The 21476-nt window shown below is 47.5% G+C and overlaps 1 protein-coding gene across 1 annotated transcript in view; it reads right to left on the bottom strand.

Moving 5' to 3' along the window:
- SNTB1 (syntrophin beta 1) overlaps nt 1–15228 on the bottom strand; it is a gene marked incomplete at both ends in the record, with an annotated part of 116073 nt that extends 100845 nt beyond the window's left edge. Inside the window, one exon of the mRNA XM_081996628.1 lies at nt 14706–15228. Within this exon, the coding sequence (XP_081852754.1) occupies nt 14706–15228 (523 nt within the window). The remainder of the gene's footprint in view (nt 1–14705) is intronic.
- Nucleotides 15229–21476: the final 6248 nt, after the last annotated feature.

Below are 21476 nucleotides of genomic sequence, written 5' to 3'. Positions count from 1 at the left end.
CCCCCCGCCACCTCCCACACCAAACAGGGGCACAGCAGCAGGCTGTTCTGGGACAGAAGCAAACCTCCCGGCGCAGCCAGCCGAGGCTCACAGGCTCTCTTCAGCCTCCTTGGCCACTGCGGCTCACACGGGCCTTCAGCAGCACCATCCAGAGGGCTCAGGCTGCACCGTGGGGGGCCTTCAGCCAGAACCGAACCCCAGAGGAGCCGATGCTGGGGCACTGGAGCTGAAGTGCCTGTTGAATTAGACTCACGTTATTCTTCTCCTAGCATTTATTAAGGAAATAATGTCCAAAAAGCATGGAGTTGTTATTGCAGAGCTGTGTCTCACCGGACTTTTCTGAATCAGCTACTATACTTCACCTGGGTACTCTTTGTGTAATACTGTACAAGCTTTCTTTTCAACACCCTTCTAAAGCTATGATTACAGGTTTAAAATTAGGGGTTCATTTCAACTCACTGTATTTTCTAATGACGCCTATATTTGAAAGGAGAAAAAAACACAAGGTTTGCATTCCAGGCCTGGAGACTTCAGGGTTCCTGAGCTAACACAAATTCTCCCAATTCTCAGATACATAACACAGCAGGCTTGTCATTTATGTACAGCCTCGTCGTTTACGTACAGCCTTGTCGTTTACATACAGCCTTGTGATGATACCACTTCTGTCACTTCTCCATCACTCAGTTTTGCACCTCTTTAGAGATAAAGAAAACCATCAGGTTTGGCTGCTAGCCAGGTGGCCACCAGCGGCTGGTGGAGCCAGCGTTCGTTCCCAGCAGGGATCCGCCAGCGTGCAGATACACAGAGCAGCCAGCTGGGATCAAGTCAGCAAGCTAACGTTTTGATTATACAATTACTTGTTCAGCTACAACTGCAGGTCTTCCTGCATAATCAGGCTGATAAACATCAAACTTTCTCCAATGTTACCTCGCATCTTAAATGATGCAGTCGAAAGCCAGAAAGGAGGCGAATGATGCCCAGAAAAATCAGAGGGGAGAAGAGCATGGCATTGTCGGGTCGGGGGGAGAAGATGCGCAGAGGCTTTGGGCTCAGTGTACTCTGCACACCCAGAATGTCTCTGATGACTGTCACAGATATACCAGATATCTCTGATTCTTGTCACATAAAAAATGCAATGGCACCAACATAGCAGCAAATTCTGATTTTTCTCCTGGAGAACCGTCTACACAATGACAGTGCTACAGAGAGGACGGGTGGGCACTTACAAACCTCACATTCAACAGGAAAGAGGTCAAATTTCTGCTGGGTGCAACTTTTTGGAGAAAAACATAACTCTACAAACCAGCCTTCACCTGAAACTACATTTTTGTTGTCTCCAAAAACAATGACTGCTTCCTGCTCCAGTTAAATGTTGTTATTAGTGTCTCTGCTGTTGCAGTAGTCAGGGCTTAGCTCTGAACAAGATAGAAAACTGAAAACATCCTTTGGAAAGCTGTTGATACAGTATCTGCCACCCTGGAATTTAAGAGAAACCTTGCAGGTTTGCAGACATAAGATTTTGATGCTTTTCTGATTCGAGACAAGAACCTACAGCTTAGGCACAGATCCGACTGTGCAGAATTATTCAACCTTTATGATTGGCACTGAACAGTAGATTAAGAATTAATGATTGTTTAATCAATTATTATTGCACAAAGTTACTGAACTGCTGCCACATCTATTTTATAATGCTTTCGCTCATGGGGCTTTGTGGGAGCGGGAAAGGAGAAGGGACAGCTGAAAAGGTTGTGGAGAGGGAGTATGGAGTCAGGTTTGCTAAGCACAGTAAAGCAGCGTGTTAACACAGAGCCTCAACTGAAAAGCTTGTGAGCAGGTCTTTTTAGCCACGCAGGAAGCCAGTGAAGTGAGTCAACACCAAGTAAGGACCAACGATCTGTCCATATTATTTTAAAGGAGAATGAATGCAGGAGGTATCGGAGACAGGATAAAGCTGCATCAGCATCTTTTCTTCCCATCAGTGATTTACGTCAATATTGCCCACTAAAAAATATCCTAATCCCACTGAAATCAATGGGAAAATTCATGACAACCTGAACAGGAGGCAGCTTTCGTTCTCCCACCTTCTGTTCCACATTCACTCTCCTTTCCCATCACTCTCTAGCAGATGGCAACTCATCTCCACCAGCATGGCCATTGCCCGCTCGCCGCTGCCGGCTCGGCTGCAGACAGCCAGACATGGACGGTGCGGTCCAGGTGGAGACGACAGACCCTGAGAAAAACCAAAATTGCAGGTGCAGCCTCCTGTGAAGCACTCCTGCAAATGAAGCAACCCAGAGACTCCTTCAGTGCAGATATAATCAATATAATCAAGACTCCATTTTCATAGAACAATTAAGTTAATCTACATAGCACTGACAACAAACAAATTCTGTCTTGGATATGAGCAAATGCGTGTACAACATGCATGTAAGCTCATGGTGTACGCTATATGTGTGTATCCACTTGCACCTTATGCCCATGTAATATTGCTGATAGACATTTATAGCTGTGCCCACGCCAGGGCTAGGTCAGCTCTGGAATTAAACAGCTACATTTAAAGGCATTCCTAAACCAACACAATAGTGAACAGAAAGAAAGCAAAGGGAAAATAAAGAAACAAAATAATGCATCGCATATTCCCCCGTAGAAATCATTTCCCACCCTTTATGGTTTCATGTCAAGGTCAGGTTGGAGGGGGCTCTGAGCAACCTGATCGAGTTGAGGATGTCCCTGGTCATGCAGGGGGGTTGGACTAGATGGACTTTAAAGGTCCCTTCCAACCCAAACTATTCTATGATTCTATGAACTTCTTGATTCTTTCATGTACGTACAGTTCTACACAAAGTTGTTAATAGAGCAAAAGCTAAAAAGGTAGTGGGCCAGTTTAATTTACAGCTGCATTGAGGAGATATAAAATGACACCTGGAAGAGCTATTTTAGGCAATTTTTAGAGACTCGAGAAGTTTCTTCCTCATTTTACTCTGTATTCAAGGCTTCTACTGCGAATTTCACAGAAACAAGGAAGCGTATCCCCAGAACTATGACTAACTGAAAAGATCAAACATAAATGCCTTACAGGAATTCATGCAATATATCACTTATGACTTCTCCACTGGAAGCGTATCTGTCTTGGCTCACACCAAACATACATACTTACCCACTTCATACAATGTGCTTATTGATAGAAAAGTAACAGAACAAAGTGATTAACGGGAACAGCATGTCTAAAGTTTCCACAGAACAGAATAAATACCTGCACTTATAGAAGTGAACTACATATTTTAACCAGATAGGAAAAAACTACTGTACTGAGTTGGTCAAAACTTTTTGGACATGAAAATTTCCTGCTGATAAATGTGACATGATTGCAAAGATTTTCCACAAGGAGAAGGTGCATTGGGTAATTCTCTGCCATTCAACATAGAAAAGTCTACTTAGAAAAATTTTTCAATGTAAGTTCAGATCAGCCTTTTGAAAGCAAATTGCTTTCTTTTCAAATATAAAATGCTATTTCAAATTAAAACATCATAAAGATTCCCATAGAAACTTGTGTGTTTTCAGGTGAACCCTTCCTTTCCTCCCTCAAAAACCAAGAAGTGTTTGTTCCTCAATATTTTGATAAGAGAGTGAACCTCGAAACCTTTCTAAGGTCTTAATACTATTTATGCACAGAGAAAGCAAGCTCTGGCAGTACTTGAATGAAAACTCATGCATTAAATACTAACACTTCAAGGTATGCCTAGCAGAGAAGTTCAATATATATATAAAACAAGATCAACACCGAATGGCCTTAGCATAGCAGTCCTTACACAGGCAAAGCCCAGAACCAATTTAAGTTTATTTTTATTGGTTGAAATTTATAATATGCCCAGACTCACTATTTATTTCCTCAAGGCTTCACAGACGAAGTGCTGCTCTTTTGATAGTCTGTCCCACATGTTTATTAAAATAGATATAACACAGTGAAAGGAAAGCATAAAACTGACAGAGGATCATTTTTAGTTTCAGGGATATTTTACACGCCACCTCTTAGAACTTCAATTTATGGCTTTCCTTAATGGAGCCTTTCAGGGTTGATTTTAATGTGTTAAGTGAAAATTCCACTAGTTTGTTACTACAATGTTTTCTTTATGACCTACCCTCATACATCACATAGGTCTGGTTTATTTATACAGACAGCCATTCACTGAATGGACTGGGAACTTCTTAAAACTAGTTTCTTTCACTTGCATTCTTCCTGCATTAAAACGCTGTTTTCTTTTATTGAGTTTTTGGCCTGACGCTTCTTCAGCATTCCACAAACATGAAGACAACTGAAGTTACTATGAGTTTTTTACCTTTTTTAAGGCAGGAATACAAATTTCCTCCCCAGGGCTAGACGAGAGCCATGTCTACAAAACATCCGGGCATCATCCTGCAACCCAATTGCTACTTGTGCAAAGAAGAGGGCAGCAAAAGCCACGAGAGCAACAATGGCTTCAAGTAGATTAGCTGTGACATCTGTAGGACCACGAGGTTTGTTGGCAGGTTTGACTGCTGCTTGTGTCTCTCCCCACTAGCATGCTCAGGACTTCCTCAGCAGTTAGAAGAATTTGAGCTATGTTAACACTTTGACCAGCCGTTTACCTGAGCATTTAAAATCTACATGGGTTTAATTTAGGCAAAGCACAGTAATAAGATCTGGAGATCTTCACAAAGAGCCTGCTGTCATCATCCAAGTCATTCCAGCTTGAAGCTGGCTCCCCTTCTCTTACAGTAAGCACATCTTCTTGACTTTATTCAACAGAGCTCACAAACAGCTACATTCCCTGCTCTGGAAGAGGCTTTCCCGGGGTGCAATACATAAAGCCTCTCCATGCAGTGTTGAGCCAGGACAGCCCACCATGCCACCCTTGCAGTGGAGAGACCCGATGCGTAGCACAGACATCAGTTCAGCCTCTCCAGACCTGGCAAAGCCCCACCAGCCTAAAGTTAGTACAACTGTGTTGGCCTCAAGCACATTTGAAGGTCAAGCCCCAAACAAGAAATGCCTGTTGATGGGGCTGTTTATTACAGAAGTATGTATATGAATACATCTTACGGTGTGTGTCTCTGTGCTTAGGTATGCATTTATATGGTAGGTAACCCTACAAGAATCCTGCTGGTTCTGTGGAGACACTCCATCCCAGCCACACATCGCTGATGGAGGAGGCTGGGTACCAAGGAAAGTCTGCCACTGCATGAGACAGGACAAATAAATCAAAAGGGGCAGATAGTTACCAAGGATAGTGTGTTCTTTGGGAAACAATGGTAATTTGGAAGACTTTTTTTCCGTCCACAGTATCCCCAACAAAAACAACAACAAAAAAAACCAAACAAACACAAAAGCGCACAAAACAAACAAAAAAACCCGCAACCCAAATCAACAAAAAAAAACCCCACAAAGAATTCAAGCAGCAAGTACTGAAGGCAAATTTTGCTCACCTCATTCCTCAAAAATACTCCTGAACATCCAATAATTAAATCCCTCCTTTGGCTTCACGTCAGCAAAAGAAGGATCCCACCGGCTCCTGCCCAGCAAGAGTAAGAACAATGGGAAGCTGCCTGCTATGAGGGAAATCACGTCTGCCACTGCTGTCCTGCCAGCCCCGCCACCGGCTCTGTCCTCTCAGGCTGTTTCACGGTGACTAAAGCCCAAACTCCAGGACAAACATATAAACTCTCACTGCCTGTGTTAAAACTGTTAGCTTAAAGTAGCCTCATAAGCTACATGCTGAGTAACACTAAACCTCTCCAGCATCTTTACCTTCACCCAGCTGCCTCTTCCTCCCCTTGCAGAATAAGAGCCAATGGCAGTTAAAATACACGTGTTAATATAGTAAATTATCCTGGAAACAGTTATTATTGCAATACCTTACATAAGAGTGGAGATACATTATTTCCATGGTATAGCTTTCAATACTCTCTCATAACTACTTGATTATGTTAAAAGCCAAAATAGGTATTGCACCAGCAGAATATGCCTATGGCAAACGGAACATAAAGCTTACCTAACGGCCCTATTTCCCTGAAAGGGCACATGAGGCTGATAAATAGTCCCATGAGATCATGTTATCTGTTGGATCAAATCAGTTAAGTTGTGCCTCCTTTGCCAGCACAGAATTTATATCCTGATACTGTTCCTTTAAAAAAAAAAGTTTTTTTCATTTTATTTTTATGTTATGTCATGTCTCTAACTTTCAGATACTGGGAAAAGGGATCTTGTTTCTCAGATACTTACACCATAGAGAGAATTTACACTAATTCATGCCACTGAAGTGAACAGACGCTATTCACACACACACAAGTTACTCCTGTGTGCTGCCCGAAGCAGACTCACTGCTCGAATACATGTCATCTTTAGAAGGAACATCCGTGAGCAGTGAGGAATAAACATAGCCACAGCCTTAGTTTCGATGACTTTGAGAGCTGTGCCAAGAGTCACAACTTCCAGCAGCCCAGCAAAAAGCTGCACAACATTTTTAGGAGTGTGCTGTATGTTAATCATTTCTAATCAGAGACAGTTTCTCCACAACTACTGTTCTGGCTCATTTCCTTACAATTAAGAACTCCATTTTACCCAATTGCTACAATACAGATGTGCTGCTTTAGCAGTGACCTACTGTGTCATGCCCTTGGTATATGTGCAGTGAAAGCCATAACCAGTTTAGTAGTTCAAGTTCTAGACAGAAAAAACTAAAACCAGATCATAACAGATGTGTATAGTAGTTGCAGTCAGAAATTCAAGTCTGCCAAAGAGTTATGCCAAAATTATGTCCCTTAATTCAATTTACATGAAGGAACAAACTTAACCCAAGAGCAAGGCAGTATCTAGTGGTGAAGCAACCTGAAGGACTAGTCACAGTTGATTAAACCTTTTGTAAGCAAGTTTGTTAACTTATGTTCTGGAGAAAAGTATGTTTTGATAGTTAAGTGGACGATGGACAAACCAATTTTGTCTTTTCCCAACTGCTCCTGCAAACAGAGTTATGTAAAAAAACTTTTGTGTCCTAGTTCATCACTCAGTGTTGCTGGACTCTGAGATGTTGCAAGATGCTGGATGCCGTAATTTCAACGAATCCTCTCTCCTCCAGAAGTGCAAGGCACAGAAGGCAGGGCCATTAGCCATCTGTTAAAGCATGGAGACCAAGCCTCATAGAGCAGCTTTCTTGGTCCTGCAAAACAGCACCTGACAGTCATCTACTTAAGAGCATGAAGGAGGCTCATAACCCACCTTACAACACGTAGCATGAGCCACAAGTACCATTCCAACACTTTCTACCTTGTAGTTTCTCACAGACGTCTCTAGCCTAAATCAGCCATGCCTCACCTCAACAACTCTCTCCTTGCAGCGATGTTCCTCAAGGCATGTACCAAATGCTGCCACTCCCCTGATGTTCCTTCCCATCTCTACAACGAGCTTTGTGCCCCTGCCAAAACAGATTATTTATTCCTACTATTCAGAGTCCTAGCTCTTTCCCAATCCGCCAGAACGGTACCACGCTCTCCCTGCTCGCTCCAAGTCCAGATGTCCTGGCAAAGACCCTTAGCACAGGCACAGCTTATGCCGACAGCAGTATTTTTCTCTGCTTGACACAGTTTAAGGTTTGGAGAGGTGACACAGCTGAGCCAAGTGAAGCTCACTCCACACCAGCCGCTGCAGTGAGACCAACGGGGGGTCGGGAGGGGGTAAGAGAGATGAATCTCGCTCCCCTCCACCCACCATGCCAAGGCCAGCAAAACTGTGTTACAAAGGCTACCGCAAACCCTGTATGATATACAGTTAAAAGACTTTTTGCATGTTCTAGTGCCTCACCACTACCATCTCTTCTTCACCAACTATTTTTCTGAGATGCTTGAAGAATTTTTTCATAATTGGAAAGCCAGCCTTCCGTGCACTGCTGGGACAGTTTTGTTCCATCGTATTTTGTTCGTTTACATACGCTGTTGCTCTCTTGAACTACTGTTTCTTCCAATTTCCCTTCTACTGACATAGTACCAATGCTAACAAGTAGCCATGGCGACATAATCTTGCAGAATAAAGTACAACATAATCCTATGATCAGAAATTTAAATTAGAAAAATGGCATGGAAATAACATGTTCTTAAAGCCTGGAAGTAAGTGACCACTGGAACAGATTACAAATAGATGCGGTAAACTCTCCAACAATTCTGAGCTCTGAATGCACACAAATGGATGCTACACTTAAAGTCAAATTTACAGATAAATTACTACCAGAAGAAGCTCCACACCATGTGCTACGAAAACAGTGAGATTAAGAAAGTAAAAAAAAAAAAAAAAAATGCTTCCCAATCTATACCTGAAACCATCAACCTATTGGGATCAGCACCTATATTGGGCTGTCCCAAATCCAAACGCTGGTTTGAATTAGAGAGACTCCTCACCAGCTCCCTTGGGACGGACGTGCAGCGAGCATTTCTGACCCAACACCAGTAGGCAGCAGGGACGGGGAGAGGCCAGTGCTGCTGGCGATCACCCGTGTGAAAATGCCTTCCTGGGAGAGTGGGACTGGCCTTCAGTGAAAAGGCACCTGCCACAGCAAAATTAAGATACAAACACTGTTTTGTTAACTACAGCAAAAGTCTTGAGCTTTCAATTTTACTCTGTCTAATGGTTTAAAGATTCTTCAAAGAATTACACCAAATTTTCAATTTAATTTTCCACAAAGGAATTACTGCTGGGATTTTAAAAAATGCCCTTTTCTTCTAATGTTACTTAACACATAGACTCTGTATGTGCAATTGAATCCCAGATCCCTAGCCATATTTAATCTTCTAAGCACCCTTAAAGAGCTGGTACTAAAGTCCTAAGGAAGAATGATTTCCAAGGTGGGTGGGTTGAGGGGGAACCCTGCACTTGGTCCAAATAAATCCAGGAATGTGTCACCCACAACTGCCTTATTTTCTTTACAGTAACTGAGAAAGAGGTCTTGTACCAGATTTACTGCAAAGAGGATGTACTGATTCTTATCTGTGAAAGGTGATACAGACTGTCTGGACTGCTAAATTAGCCTGTAATCTAATCTAATCAATGAAAGGCACATCAAGTGTTCCCACTCAAGCTTCCACATCAGCCACAGGCAGCTGCAACAATCAAAACTGAGATGCTCAGGGACTGCTTACACCCGGTATTCCTGAGAACGAGATGACTTGCTCCTTTCCCTCTCAATTTCACTTTCGAAAGGATGGGTGCCAAAGGTAGCTACGCAGGCTATGAAATGCAGTATAGCCTCAAAGTACGAAGCATTTCCCTAACTGCATATTTGCTGGCACCAAAAAAAAAAAAAAAAAAAAAAGGTGATTTCTCCATACGTTTACTGGAAGTGTAAAGAATAACTATGCATGCAATTTGCAATCACTGAGATTTACAGCCCTGGCTGTAGTAAGTAGATACGTCACATAGGCACTTTTTCCCCCTATGCTTGCAAGAGACACACTTTCCTGGATAAATATTGTATTTTGTTAAGCCCCAGAAATCTCCTGTTGTCACTACTTTACTGGAAGAAACACGAAAACATAGATAAGAGAGAAAAATACAGCCAGGGAGTAGCCTGTGCCTTTTTTACAGTATTTCAACATGTAATTCACACAGGCAGAATTGCTTTGCTTCATCCAAATAAAATTTAAAATGGGCAGGAAGGGGAGAATCCTTACAATTCTTACAGAAATATTGTTTGCGAAATAATATACATTACTACAGTACAGACTACACCATGCTTATTCTTGCATTGCTTTAAAGCTGTGGATTACTCCCAAGAGGGTTACAGAAGATTACTATAGTCTACTGTTCTTATGCTAAAATTCACTATGCAGGGGGCTGCCTCTCTGTGGGAAATTTCTGCAGAGAGGCTGTGAGAGCCACTTCTCAAGGGAGCTGTAACCCCTACCTTAAAATTGTGTTAGCTAAACTGAGAATCACTCAAAACCAATAAAAAATTCTAGCAATGCTAAGAGGCTCCTTTCCCTGCTACGTACCTTTCACCATCATCATCAGAAGCTCGAATGCACACATTTACCAAGTTAGGAAGTGATACAATCTAAAAAAATATCCTGCAGCCAGCTACCAAAAACACACTAATGTGTGGGGCTTTTTGTCCACATCCAAATACAGCATCCTGCAGAGGGCTCCTGTCTGACATGAGCGCAGGCTACTCCAATTTTTCATTTTTTTACTGAACACATAGAGAATACAAGGAAGGCACAACTGGCTTGGTTACAGAGCATGCCAAGGGACTGCTCTCATCTATACTTCAATAAAAACAATACTTTTCGTGTCTTGAGAGTCACAGAATCATAGAATAGCATGGATTGGAAAGGACCTTTAAAAGTCATCTAGTCCAACCCCCCTGCAATGAGCAGGGACATCTTCACTAGATCAGGTTGCTCAGAGCCCTGTCCAACCTGACCTGGAATGCTCCCAGGGATGGGGCATCTACCACCTCTCTGGGCAACCTGGGCCACTGCTTCACCACCCTCATTGTCAAAAATTTCTTCCTTATATGCCATATAAATCTGCCCTCTTTTAGTTTAAAGCCATTATGCCTTGTCCTATCACTACAAACCCTTGTAAAAAGTCCCATCTTTCTTACAAGCTCCCTTTAAGTACTGGAAGGCTGCAAAAAGGTTTCCCCGGAGCCTTCTCTTCTCCAGGTTGAACAAGCCCAACTCTCTCATCCTGTCCTCACAGCAGAGGTGTTCTATCCCTCTGAACATTTTTGTCCATGTCTTTCCTGTGCTGAGGGCTCCAGAGCGGGATGCAGGACTCCAGGTGGGGTCTCACCAGAGCAGAGCAGAGGGGCAGAATTCCCTCCCTCACCCTGCTGGCCACGCTGCTTTTTGGATGCAGCCCAGGACACAGCTGGCTTTTTGGGCCGCGAGCGCCCATTGCCAAGTCACTTGAATGTAATGTGCTTCACACAGCACAAGAGGGGTTGCTTGATTTTCCAAAGTACTTATTTAAGAAGACCCAACTTAACAGAACCGCAAGGAAATTATATGTACAAACAATAGCTGTCATGATAATTTTAGCTGCCTTCCACGCCTGCAAATAAGCACTGTACAAGGCGGCTGTCTTGTCTCTCACGTAGGGAAATTCTTTGTGTTCCTGAACGCTGGCAAGAAGCTCCATCCTGATGTACTGAACACCTGAGAAGCCATCCAGGGCTGATAAGCCCAACACTAGTGCTTCCCCGGGCCCTGCTCACTGGCCGCTTTGCTCCCCAGCACCCATGCCCAAGCTGTGACAGAAAGCTCACAGGAAATTAAACCCTGCAGGCAGAAGAGGTCCATCCCTGCAGACGAGGAAAGAGCAGGATTTCTTAGGGTTCAAGTCCTTCCTCACCATCACTCCTCTTGAACCTTCTGCCTTACAGCTCCTCCTATGGCAGGGTTGCCTGTTGCCTTATTTGCCTTCCATTTATCAAATCCTACCGGCTTTCAATGCACCCTGGCCAACCCCACAGATCAGACCGATATGAAGGAACTGATTTATACAACTTTAGCATAAGTAGCTGGACTGCGACAGATCAATGTCCTTCAGGGTGGAAAACAAGAGGACTGAACAACCCAGGATGCCTATTAAACTACTTAGAGTAGGACCTACCCCACTGGGCTTTACAGCTGTGCCACCCCACCCCAGCACAGCTACTGCAGCTATGCCACCCTTAACACTTCAGCAAATAATTTCCTTTTCTACCACCTCAGAGACGATCAATGCAGCAAAAAGGGCAAGCGTTAAAACAAAGCATTGCCACATCCCTTCCCCTCTTTGCAGACCCTCTTCCCCCTGCCACCCACCCCAGTGCCAGCCTTGCCGCCCACACACGGTGCAGAGGGCTGGGGAGGGATTTTCCTCTCCCTTCCTCCCCGCACAGGAATGCAGGAGAGACTACAGCTTAGTGCTGAGCTGGTAAATGCCTCATCTCACTGAGCAAGCAATTTTAGGAAGGACACTATATAACAGCCGGGCTCCAGCACTCTGATGTTGGGTGTATTGAGCCATACCGACCACATCTTCAGTGCTGATAATCTCTAGGAAATACTCAACCATAAGACCCTTTCCAGGAACGCACAACGCGTTGGGCAATACCCAGAGCCCTTCTGCACCGTGAAGTATGCCCCTTGTGCTTCACACCTTGCCATGCTTTTGCAAATTCGGCTTTCCTTGTCTGGAAGTCACAAGCAAGTCTCAGAGATTCTGAGATTCTTCGGGGAGATTCCATGAACATATAAATGTTACATTTTGACCCTGGAAACACATGCTGGCATTGCTCTGTTAATTGAAGAAAGATCCTAGAGAGGAACTGCGCAGGGTCTTGCCCTGCCCCAGCGCAGGCTGCTTTTTGCAACACATAACTCTCTAAGAAGTCAGGAAATGGCAAATTCCTACTGTCTGGAAGGAAAGGAAAATCAAGGGTTTCCCTCCTATACTTTATAGGGAAAAAAAACCTTTTGGATTTTCCATCCTTTTGTAATAAAATAGACTGTGCTACTGAAGAAGGAGCTTCAAAGTGGGAAACTGAATCACAGTGAACTGTTTTAAACTGCCCGTTTACACAAGCCGTTCACATAGAGAAGTTCCGTGCTGAAAGGAGTAGTGGCTCCCGGGGCAATGCTGCGGCCAACTCTCATTTTGGTTACTCCACTGAAATAGCAAGAGAAAGACAGGACAAAAATACTGAGCTCAGTGTCAGAATATTTTAACTCTACATAGGGATGACTACTGAAATATGCTTTTGACTTACAAATTACAAATTCAATTGCAGAAACAACCCCTGAGGCACATCAGCCTTCAGGAAGCAAGGAAATGCAAGAAAATAGCTGCGATGATGAAAGGAGTGGAGAGAAGGAGGGAGCGAAGAGTCCACGCTGAAATTGCTTCATCGTCGCTCCTACTGGGAAGAAAACTGAGGGAGTTTTAAGACTCCTACAGCAGCAGCAGCCTGTTCAGGTGCTGCTACTGCAGGCACTACACAGAGGGAGGGAGACTGTTGCAAGCACTATGTACATTCCTCATCAGATCACACCAAAGGTCAGCCGTTGCCTGGCCTGCACCCCAGGAAGCCCTTGAACTGTGTAAACAAACCAGTGACAGAATTCGGATGCAACAGCCTCAATTCAGACCTTAAAGAGAAGTTCATATTATGATCTCGCAGGTATCTTCGTAAGCGGTTCGGCAGCAGCAAGGAAGGACGAGACGCACTTTGGTCCCGCGAGCAGCGCGGGTCACGCAGGGAGGGGAGACACGATTGCCCTCAGCTTCTTAAATCCTCAGGGGACACTAACTCCTTCGCAGTTTTCACTGCCGTGTGGAAAACATCAAATAGTTTCTCGGCATACACTACTGCAGATGACATTTTCTCACCTTCTCTTCCTTTTTGAAAAAAACTTTTTCAGTGACTTTATGCCATAGTTGGTTGTTCACAGCTGATGCTCTGCAGCACCTCCAAACTAGCAGCAGCACCTCCTTCGCTCCTCAGAATAGGCATCAAAAAGACATACATGAAAAAAAGTGCAGTCTCGAAAGGGCTACAGGCACAGCAAGGTGGGAGAACCCGTGGCTCAGGGGAATGGGATGGCACGGGGGAAGGCAGCATGCCTCAAGTGTCACCAACCTCCAGTTAAATGAACTTCTGGGCAAATACGTAATCACTTTATCAAACACACGCCAAGGGCATTTCTGAAGCTGTTCGTTCTCTCAGGTGGAGCAAGTAAATTAGCCCTTGTGAGAAGACAAGGATTAAGCGCCTGTGAATGCCGCTCTCCTCATGAACTCGCTGGCCTGGGGAACCTGGCGCTGCTTCTGCTCACGCCCTCGCCAGTATCCGACCCGTTCTGGGGGACCCCCTCCCTCCGTGCCTCCTCCACACACACCAGCCTCTGCCCCTTACTCCGCGGTCAGTTTCTAAGGCTATTTCTTACAAAACCGTTTCAGTCACCCTTGAGAAAGGAAACGAAAGGGAACGAAAGGGACGGTTAACGTGTTAGTGAGGCACCGACAGCTTCATTCAAGCCTCTTTTTCGCCCTCTGCCCTAGCCGGGAGTGGGGTGGTGGAAAGGTGCAAGGAAGAACTGGGCAGCGGGAGGTTTCGGGCATTTCGAGCTGGCTGGGGAGAAGTCCCCCAAGCCCTTCGCTTACGGCCCGAGGGGGCTCCTTCACTCCTTTAACCCCTCCTCTCCCGGCACCCAACTCCCATCCCCCCCACCTTCCTTCGGCAAAAAGCTTCAAAAACGTCCAGGCGGCACATCCCGAGGATCCCTCGCCCCGGCGGGGGTCGGCCAGGCGCCCACCCTGAGCGCTCCGCCTGGGAGCCGATCCGCCGCCGAGGCGAGAGGGGGCTGCGGGGCTCCGGCGGCCGGTCGGAGGAGGGAGAGCCCGAGCCCGGTGCCCCTGCAGCCCGCCCGGCCCCTCTCGAGGGGCCACGTCCCTAACCCACGCCGTCGGGTGTCCCGGAGCGGCGCGGGGGGCTGGGGGGAATAAACTCTCCCCGCGGGAAAGACGCCCGGAGGAGCAGTACGAGAAGCACGGGGGCACCTCTTCAGCCCCCCCACCCCGGCTCGGCTCGGCTCCACCGCCTCTTTGGCAGCCGAGGCGACCTGCCCCAAAGGCTCCCGCCCCGGGGCGTGCGGGCTGTCCCCGGGCCCCCGCCGCATCCCCCGGCCCCTACCTTCCAGCAGCACCTCCTTGCCGGCCCGCTTGAGCGCCTGCACCGCCTCGTCGTGGGTGGCATCCCGCAAGTCGGTGCCGTTGACGGCCAGGATGGCATCGCCCACGTAGAGGGCCTGGGTCTGGTCGGCCGCCAGCCCCTTGAAGATCTTGCTGATGAGGATGGGCATCTTGTTCTCCTTGCCCCCCTTGATGCTGATGCCCAGCCCGCCCAGCTCCTGCTTCAGCACCTTCACGCACCGCTTCTTGTTGGAAACGGCCTCGGGCACCTGCTCGGGGGGGTCGGTGAAGGCGGTGCGCACTGCCGCCGCCCCCCCGCCGCCCTCGGCCCCGCGGCACGCCGCCCCATCGCCGCCCAGGCTGTTGTGGGCCGCGCCGTCGGGGCGCTCCTCGCCGCTCAGCACCAGCGCCTCGCCGCCCAAGTTGGCCAGCACTTTGTGCCAGCGCTCCCGCACCAAAACTTCCAGCCAGCCGCTGCGCTGCGCCCGGCCGCCCCCGCCGCCGCCCGCCGCCGCTACCGCCATCTTAGGAGCATGCTGGAAGCGCCGAGTGACGGCACCCCCGGCGCGGCGCGGCACCGGACCTCAGCCGGGGGGCGGCGAGCTGCCGGCGCGGCGGGGTGGGGCGAGGAGCCGCGGCCGCCCCCCCGGGGCCGCGCCGGGGCGGGCGCACCTGGCGGCACCGCCCGCTGCTGCCACGCGTGGGTGGGTGGCCGGGCGTGTCCCGGCCCTTTCACGGACACGTCGCGGGGACGCGTCCGAGCCGAGCCGTGGCTCTCTTCGAGCCGAGGGTGGGGCGGCGTTTAGGGCCGGAGGGGCCGCAGGGAGCGGCGGTGTCTGCGCCGGCCGCGGGAAGCAGGGAGGCGAAGGAGACCGACGGCAGAGGAGCGTTGTCGAAAAGGCAACCCTGTTTTCCCCAGAGGCTGCTCCGTAAAGTGGGTTCAAACTCATAGGCGGAAAAAAGGTAGTTCGGTTTCAGCTGTACGAAAGCAGAACCCGAGTTGTTTAACGGCTGTGTAGGATGAAGGTGGTGATTGCCACTGACACTTCTGCACATTTTGCAACTCTTCTCTTTGCCCTTCGATGGCGAATTTTTAAGGTTGGAGGCCATGGAGGCCACATTGCCCGTTTTGCAGTTTTTCCCATGCTCACCTTCCTCCCAGGAAGCAATTCGGTGCCTGACGGTGGGCTCGAGGCTCCAGCTCAGGCACCAGAGAGGGCAGAGCTTTCAGATCGCTGGTGTAGAGATGCCACCAGTGGGCCTTGGGGTGCTGCCCCACCACAGACACCAAGAACATCCTGGACTGCCTTTGCTTCTGCTCCTTGCAGAGCATCTCTGGCTCCTTCCTAAGCTGGGCTGAAAACTCCAGTGGTTCTGGACCATTTGGTGTATGTGGGAGCAACAATTTGGGGAGGTTGGGTTGGCCAGTGAGGTTATTAGTCCCATTCCTTTTGGCCACATGAGTCATGTGGGTCCTTAAATGTGGCATCTTGCTCCTCTCTGAAGTGATGCCATTCGTTTCTGACAACAGGGTTTTGGTCCCAGGTACACACAAGTGCCCCAGGTTAACGTGGGCTGGGCAATGTGGGACTCACCTCCTCAGCATGGGTGGGACCTACATACAGGACTGTCCCTGGACAAGCTTGCCTTGGTTTAGTAGGGTCTCTCAGACCATGCCTCCTACACAAAAAAGATCCCCTTCCCTCCAAAAGACGGCAGAAGGAGACCTCAACCCTCCTTCGTCTGCAGCCTCACCCAGGCTGTGTGCGGGTCCCTCCTCCCTGGCAGGAATGCAACCCTGTGCCTAGGGAGAGCGGGAACCCGCAGGCAATGGGTTATTCAAGGATAACGGGTGGGTGGAGAAAAAGCAGACTGAAGAGAGGTCTCTTCATTTCTCATGTTAATTAATGCAAGGTGAAAAGCTATAATTAAGTTTTCAGGGCTGTGAATCCAGAGTGAAAAGAAGCATGTCCCGCTAAACCTGAACAAGGCACCTAAGCCCTAGACAGTACAAAGCTGTAACACACCCTTTTCTCGGGCATTTCTCACTGGCTAATTTAGGTAGGTCATGTACAACACCCTGAATGTTTGGGTTGGTGGTTTTTTTAAATCCCATTCCCAGGTGCCAGGCATAGTGAATGAGTCTGCTTGTTTGATTCCAGCAGCTTCAGGTAGGTGAGAGAAGGATGGGGAGTAAAGGACAGGCATGCAAAAATCAGGTGTTGCAGTGCCGGCTGTCGTAGCACTCACATTCCCGTGTAGTTCCGAGCCCAAGTGACCAGGCCAAGTTATAAAATCAGACATCTCTGTTTTCCGAGGGGTCAGCTCTTACCAATGATTTCATACCTTTTCTTCATGAATTTGTAAAGAATCAGTGCTGCTGCTAATGGAAATTGCTAAGTACTTTTTTTTTAAGTCATTTCAGAAAATTTACAAGGAAAAGGTACTCAGATGGTTTCTGTCCTGTTGTGAAAAGGTAATAAAGGAAAGGAAATGTTTAATGCCTCACACTTCTCCTTCAGCACACTGGGCGCTCAGCCGTGTTTGCTGAATGTGTCTGGTTTTCCGGTGGGGTTCCCATGGAACTGCCTTGTGTAGACAATTGCATCGCTTGTATCCGAGAGCTGTGCTTGTTCCAGCTATTTTCCTTTCCCATTTCAGCAAAGGTAAATAATAAAGTTTCCCAGGGCCAGCATCCTATATATTGGTCCCTGGTATGAAAAAGTCTTTATAGCAGTCTTCATTGCCTCCTCCTCCTTCCTCCTCCCCACCTTGGAGCTGTAAGAAAACAGAGGTGACGTTTTAATCTTGAAAATAAAGTAAAAAGACGACAGCATAAGAAATGATAAGGCACAGGCCCAAGGCAAACAGATCGTCTCCCTGCCTGGAGACCGTGTGATTGATACCTGCTGTCTGTGCTTCCCTGTCCTAGGAGTGCAGGCTTGTAATTACCTTTGTGTACCCCAAGAGCAACTTCTGGCTGCTGAACTAAGGGCGAGAAAGAAAAGGTGCCTCGAGACTTCTCTGCTGGTACCCCTGCCAACATTATCATCCTCAGCCCTGCCTCAGGTCTGCTAATCACACCCGCAAGGGTAGCTTCTGAAAAACACGTTCATGCAGCAGGAGCAGGAACAGAAGATAAAACCAGGTATTTAATCGGGTGTGCAACTGTTGAGCGCTCAGGTTTGCAACAGAGAAAACTGTTACTCCAAAGTCAGCTGCTGGTCCCTAGTGGTTTCCAGTGCACGGCAGAGTGCAAAGTCCTAATTTCAGCTACAAGCTTCTCCTGACAGTGATGTTGCTAACATAATCTGTAAATACCCACACTGCAATTGCAGTGGTTGGTGTGACTATTTGCGAGCAAGCCAGGACATGTGGTGGGACGGGGAGAGCACTCGGTACTTCCAAGCTCCCATCTCTAGTCACAAGAAAGGCTTCCAGTGCAGACAAAGCTTAGCAAAAGTCTCTCTCCATCACTTGCCTTTCTGAAAGGGTCTGCGGTGAAAAGTGGACCCTTTCAAACAAGTCAAATAATCATCTTTTACCATTAGTATTTTAACAGGATGTAAAAGCCTGAACTAGATTAGGGCCCCTTTCACTGGTGCTGTATAAACAAATAGTCAGGCAAGATAATGCTAATAGCTGCTGTGAATAGGTCTTTGATCTGCAGGGGACTGTGGGCTCAGCTAAAGTCAAGGGGCCAAATGGAAGAAGCAATTCAGTGAACTGGAAGAAGCGAGGGGGTTGGAAAACACAGAAACTGCCTCCTGGCACAAGGAGCACCAATGTAGGTCAAGGTCAGAAGCGCAGCAGTGATGCCTGAGGGACTGCCTGGGTGCCCAAGAAAGGGGAAGGGCATTGTGGTCTGCGCGTGCACGCGAGAGCAAAAATATAGAAAAAGCAATGCAGAAAGGGTTGCAAGGGTGATGCTGAGGAGGTTCTTCAGGCTCAGCTTTACTAGAGGGGCTGCTGGAGACAGAGTCAGGACACTGCCTGTTCTTGAGTTTTTTCCTCTTGTTTTCAGGCAAAGAGGTCAGCGTTCACATCTTGTGTAAATAAACTGGCCACCTGACAGCAAAAGCATTGCAAGGCCACATATGCAAGCTCACCAGTCAGACAGCAGTGCAGGGAACACAGCTCCGACCCCACTTCCAGGCGGAGAAGGTCAGGACACAAGAGAGCCTTTCTATAGCTGTGGCTTCTTTACGACTGTCTGTGCTATTTTATAGTAGAGAAGTAATTTTTGAAGAACTTTTGGGAGATGCTTGAACCCTCCTAGTGCTCTTTTTCTTTCTTTTTGCACTATCAGAGTAGCAACATTAGCTCAAAGCCAGCTCATCCAAAATTCCTTTAAATTGGAAACAGGGTTGTGATCCTTGAACATGTTTCAGATGACGGAGGTTAGACAAAATCAAGTCTGGATAATGACGTTCCGATCTTGTTACCCTGACACAGACCAGCTCAGCAGACGGATCTAGACAGGGAGGAAGTCCAGTGTCGGAAGCCCCATGCTGGAAACCCGACAGATAATGGGAGAGCTGGAAGGGAGTCCAGTTCCTCCAGTGATCCCAAACACTGCATCAGCCAAGTTTAAGTAAATCTTTCTGAGGAACATGCCTGAACTAATGCTACTTCATTACTCCATTACTCCATTATTTCCCCCACGGCAGCCCCTCCTGTATCTATGCATGCTGGGATGCAGCAGGGCAGGCTCCAACGCTGATGCAGATGTCCCTGCTGCATGGCGGTGGGACCTCTCACTTGACCGATGTCACACTTTGCAAAAGGCGTTGCTGGTGGGGGGCTGGCAACCTGTCTAACCCCCCCGAGCAATCCACCCCTTCCCCAGTGTTGAGGGAGCCTGTTGGTTTTGAAGTCAGCATTCAGCAATCATTACTCATTGGTGCTGGTGGGGTTATGAAGATGTCAGGAACCCCTGAAGATCTTCATAATCTGGAGGTTGCATTAGGACTTATTTTCAAAACTATGAAAGCATTGTTTTTCTTTTCCTAGTTTGAATCTATCCAGGTTTTTACGCACACCATGGCATTTAAAAATAAAATTAATGCATAGCTGTTTGCCAGCAAACGCTTTATGCATTCAGTTTTTCAAAGCAGGAACCTACTTGTGTGTACATGAAAGAAGTATGTGTGTGAAATCTGTATGTGCACCTACTCAAGTCACATGTTAGCTAGGCAAACTGAGAAAATGTTCCCACAGCTGGGGAGTTACGGGCCAGGCTGCAAATGAACGTGTTTCCCCTCTGCAAATACAACTCTGGCACAAGTGGATGCAGAAGCGTGTGCCAGGAAGCATTCACGTTTCTCGCGCACACTGATCTGGGGCTAGTTCCTGCTGCCGTTAAAATGCCTTTAAAATAGACAGGATCAAGCTTAGAACCCTAAAACCTTTTGCCTTGGCTTCAAAAGACATTTTTAAAAATAACTAAAATCAACAAACTCTGAAAATAAAGGTTCATAACTACAGTGTAGACACTATAGCAAAGTAGAATTTTTCCTGTCGGGGTGTCCTGCACTTCCTTTGCAGATCTCTTTCAGTGCATTAGTTTTTTAACTTTCCATTCCAAGTTACTCTGATCCTGTCACTTCGCAGTTTCTTGAATTATTTTTTTTCTTTCTTGCATACCAATCTCCCCCTACTCCCTAAGCTAAGCCCAAGGTGTTTTAAATGCTAAGATCAGAGGTTTGCGTTGCAGTTAATTCTTGAACATATAATAAATAATGAGGAAAAAGGTGGTGGAAATCCAGATTTCGTCCAAGACATTTCAGCCCCGGTTTTCCTTTTCATCAGAAACAGGTTGATCTGGTTGGGTGCCAAAGCAACCAAAGAATTTTTACGGTCTTGTTCTTTCCTGGTCTTAACCTATTTTTTTTTAATGCTGCAAGGCCATGATGTGCCATGTGTTACAACCACGTGGTCTGACCCCACAGCCCAAAGACTTCACACCCCACCCATGTCCTCGACCTGTCAAATCCTGTGCATTACTGCAGGGCTCACTCGGAGGTGCCCTGCCTCTTGCCGCACTCATGCTACGGTGCCTGTGACGCACGCTGTCCACCGGGTCTTTGGGCTTTTCCTGCCATGGCATCTCCTGCGGTATTTGCTGCTTGTCTGTCCCCAGACATCTGTGCCTGCAGCCTGCTGCCCCACGGCCGGAGAGAGGCCGTGCTGCTGTGCGGATGCCACAAGCATTTGCTTCCTTTGTGCGGAGCAGTTCGGCTAGAAAAGCTAGTTTGCTCCTTCTGTAGCCTTGAGCTCCAGCTGTACCCTGGCACAGGTGAGCTAAGGTCATCTTCCCCCTTTCCATGCCACTCCCAGGGCCGTAAGTCAGCCTGTTAAGAGGAGGGGGAAACAGAGCCGGTCTGCTAGGACAGAAGGGAAACGAAGAGAGGGGTTTGTAATTCAGAAACAGGCGATTCTCCAAGACTGGTCCTGCAAAGATGGTGCTGAGCTCACCCTACGAGTTCAGCACTAGTTTGTCCCCAAGAGCAGCCCCCAGCCCAAGAGAAGGAAGTAGCATGGTCCTGCTGGTCGCCGGAGGAGAAGGGCTCCCCAGGGCTCCTCCAGGACCGTAGCAAGGCTCCCCTACCTACCCATCCTCATGGGAGCAGCAGCTTGATACATGCCCCAAGCAGGAGGGACGTCCCTATTCTCTGTGCTTCAGCAGCGCCTCGCTCCCTCGCCGCCATTGCGAGGAGGGCAAAGAGGACAGGCAGCCCCTCGGAGCTCTGCGCCTTCGCAATGAGCGTGA

This window comes from Phaethon aethereus (genome assembly GCF_964289735.1).
Source record: "Phaethon aethereus genome assembly, chromosome: 2".
Classification (NCBI taxonomy): Eukaryota; Metazoa; Chordata; class Aves; order Phaethontiformes; family Phaethontidae; genus Phaethon; species Phaethon aethereus.
This window is presented reverse-complemented; position numbering and strand designations above follow the sequence as displayed.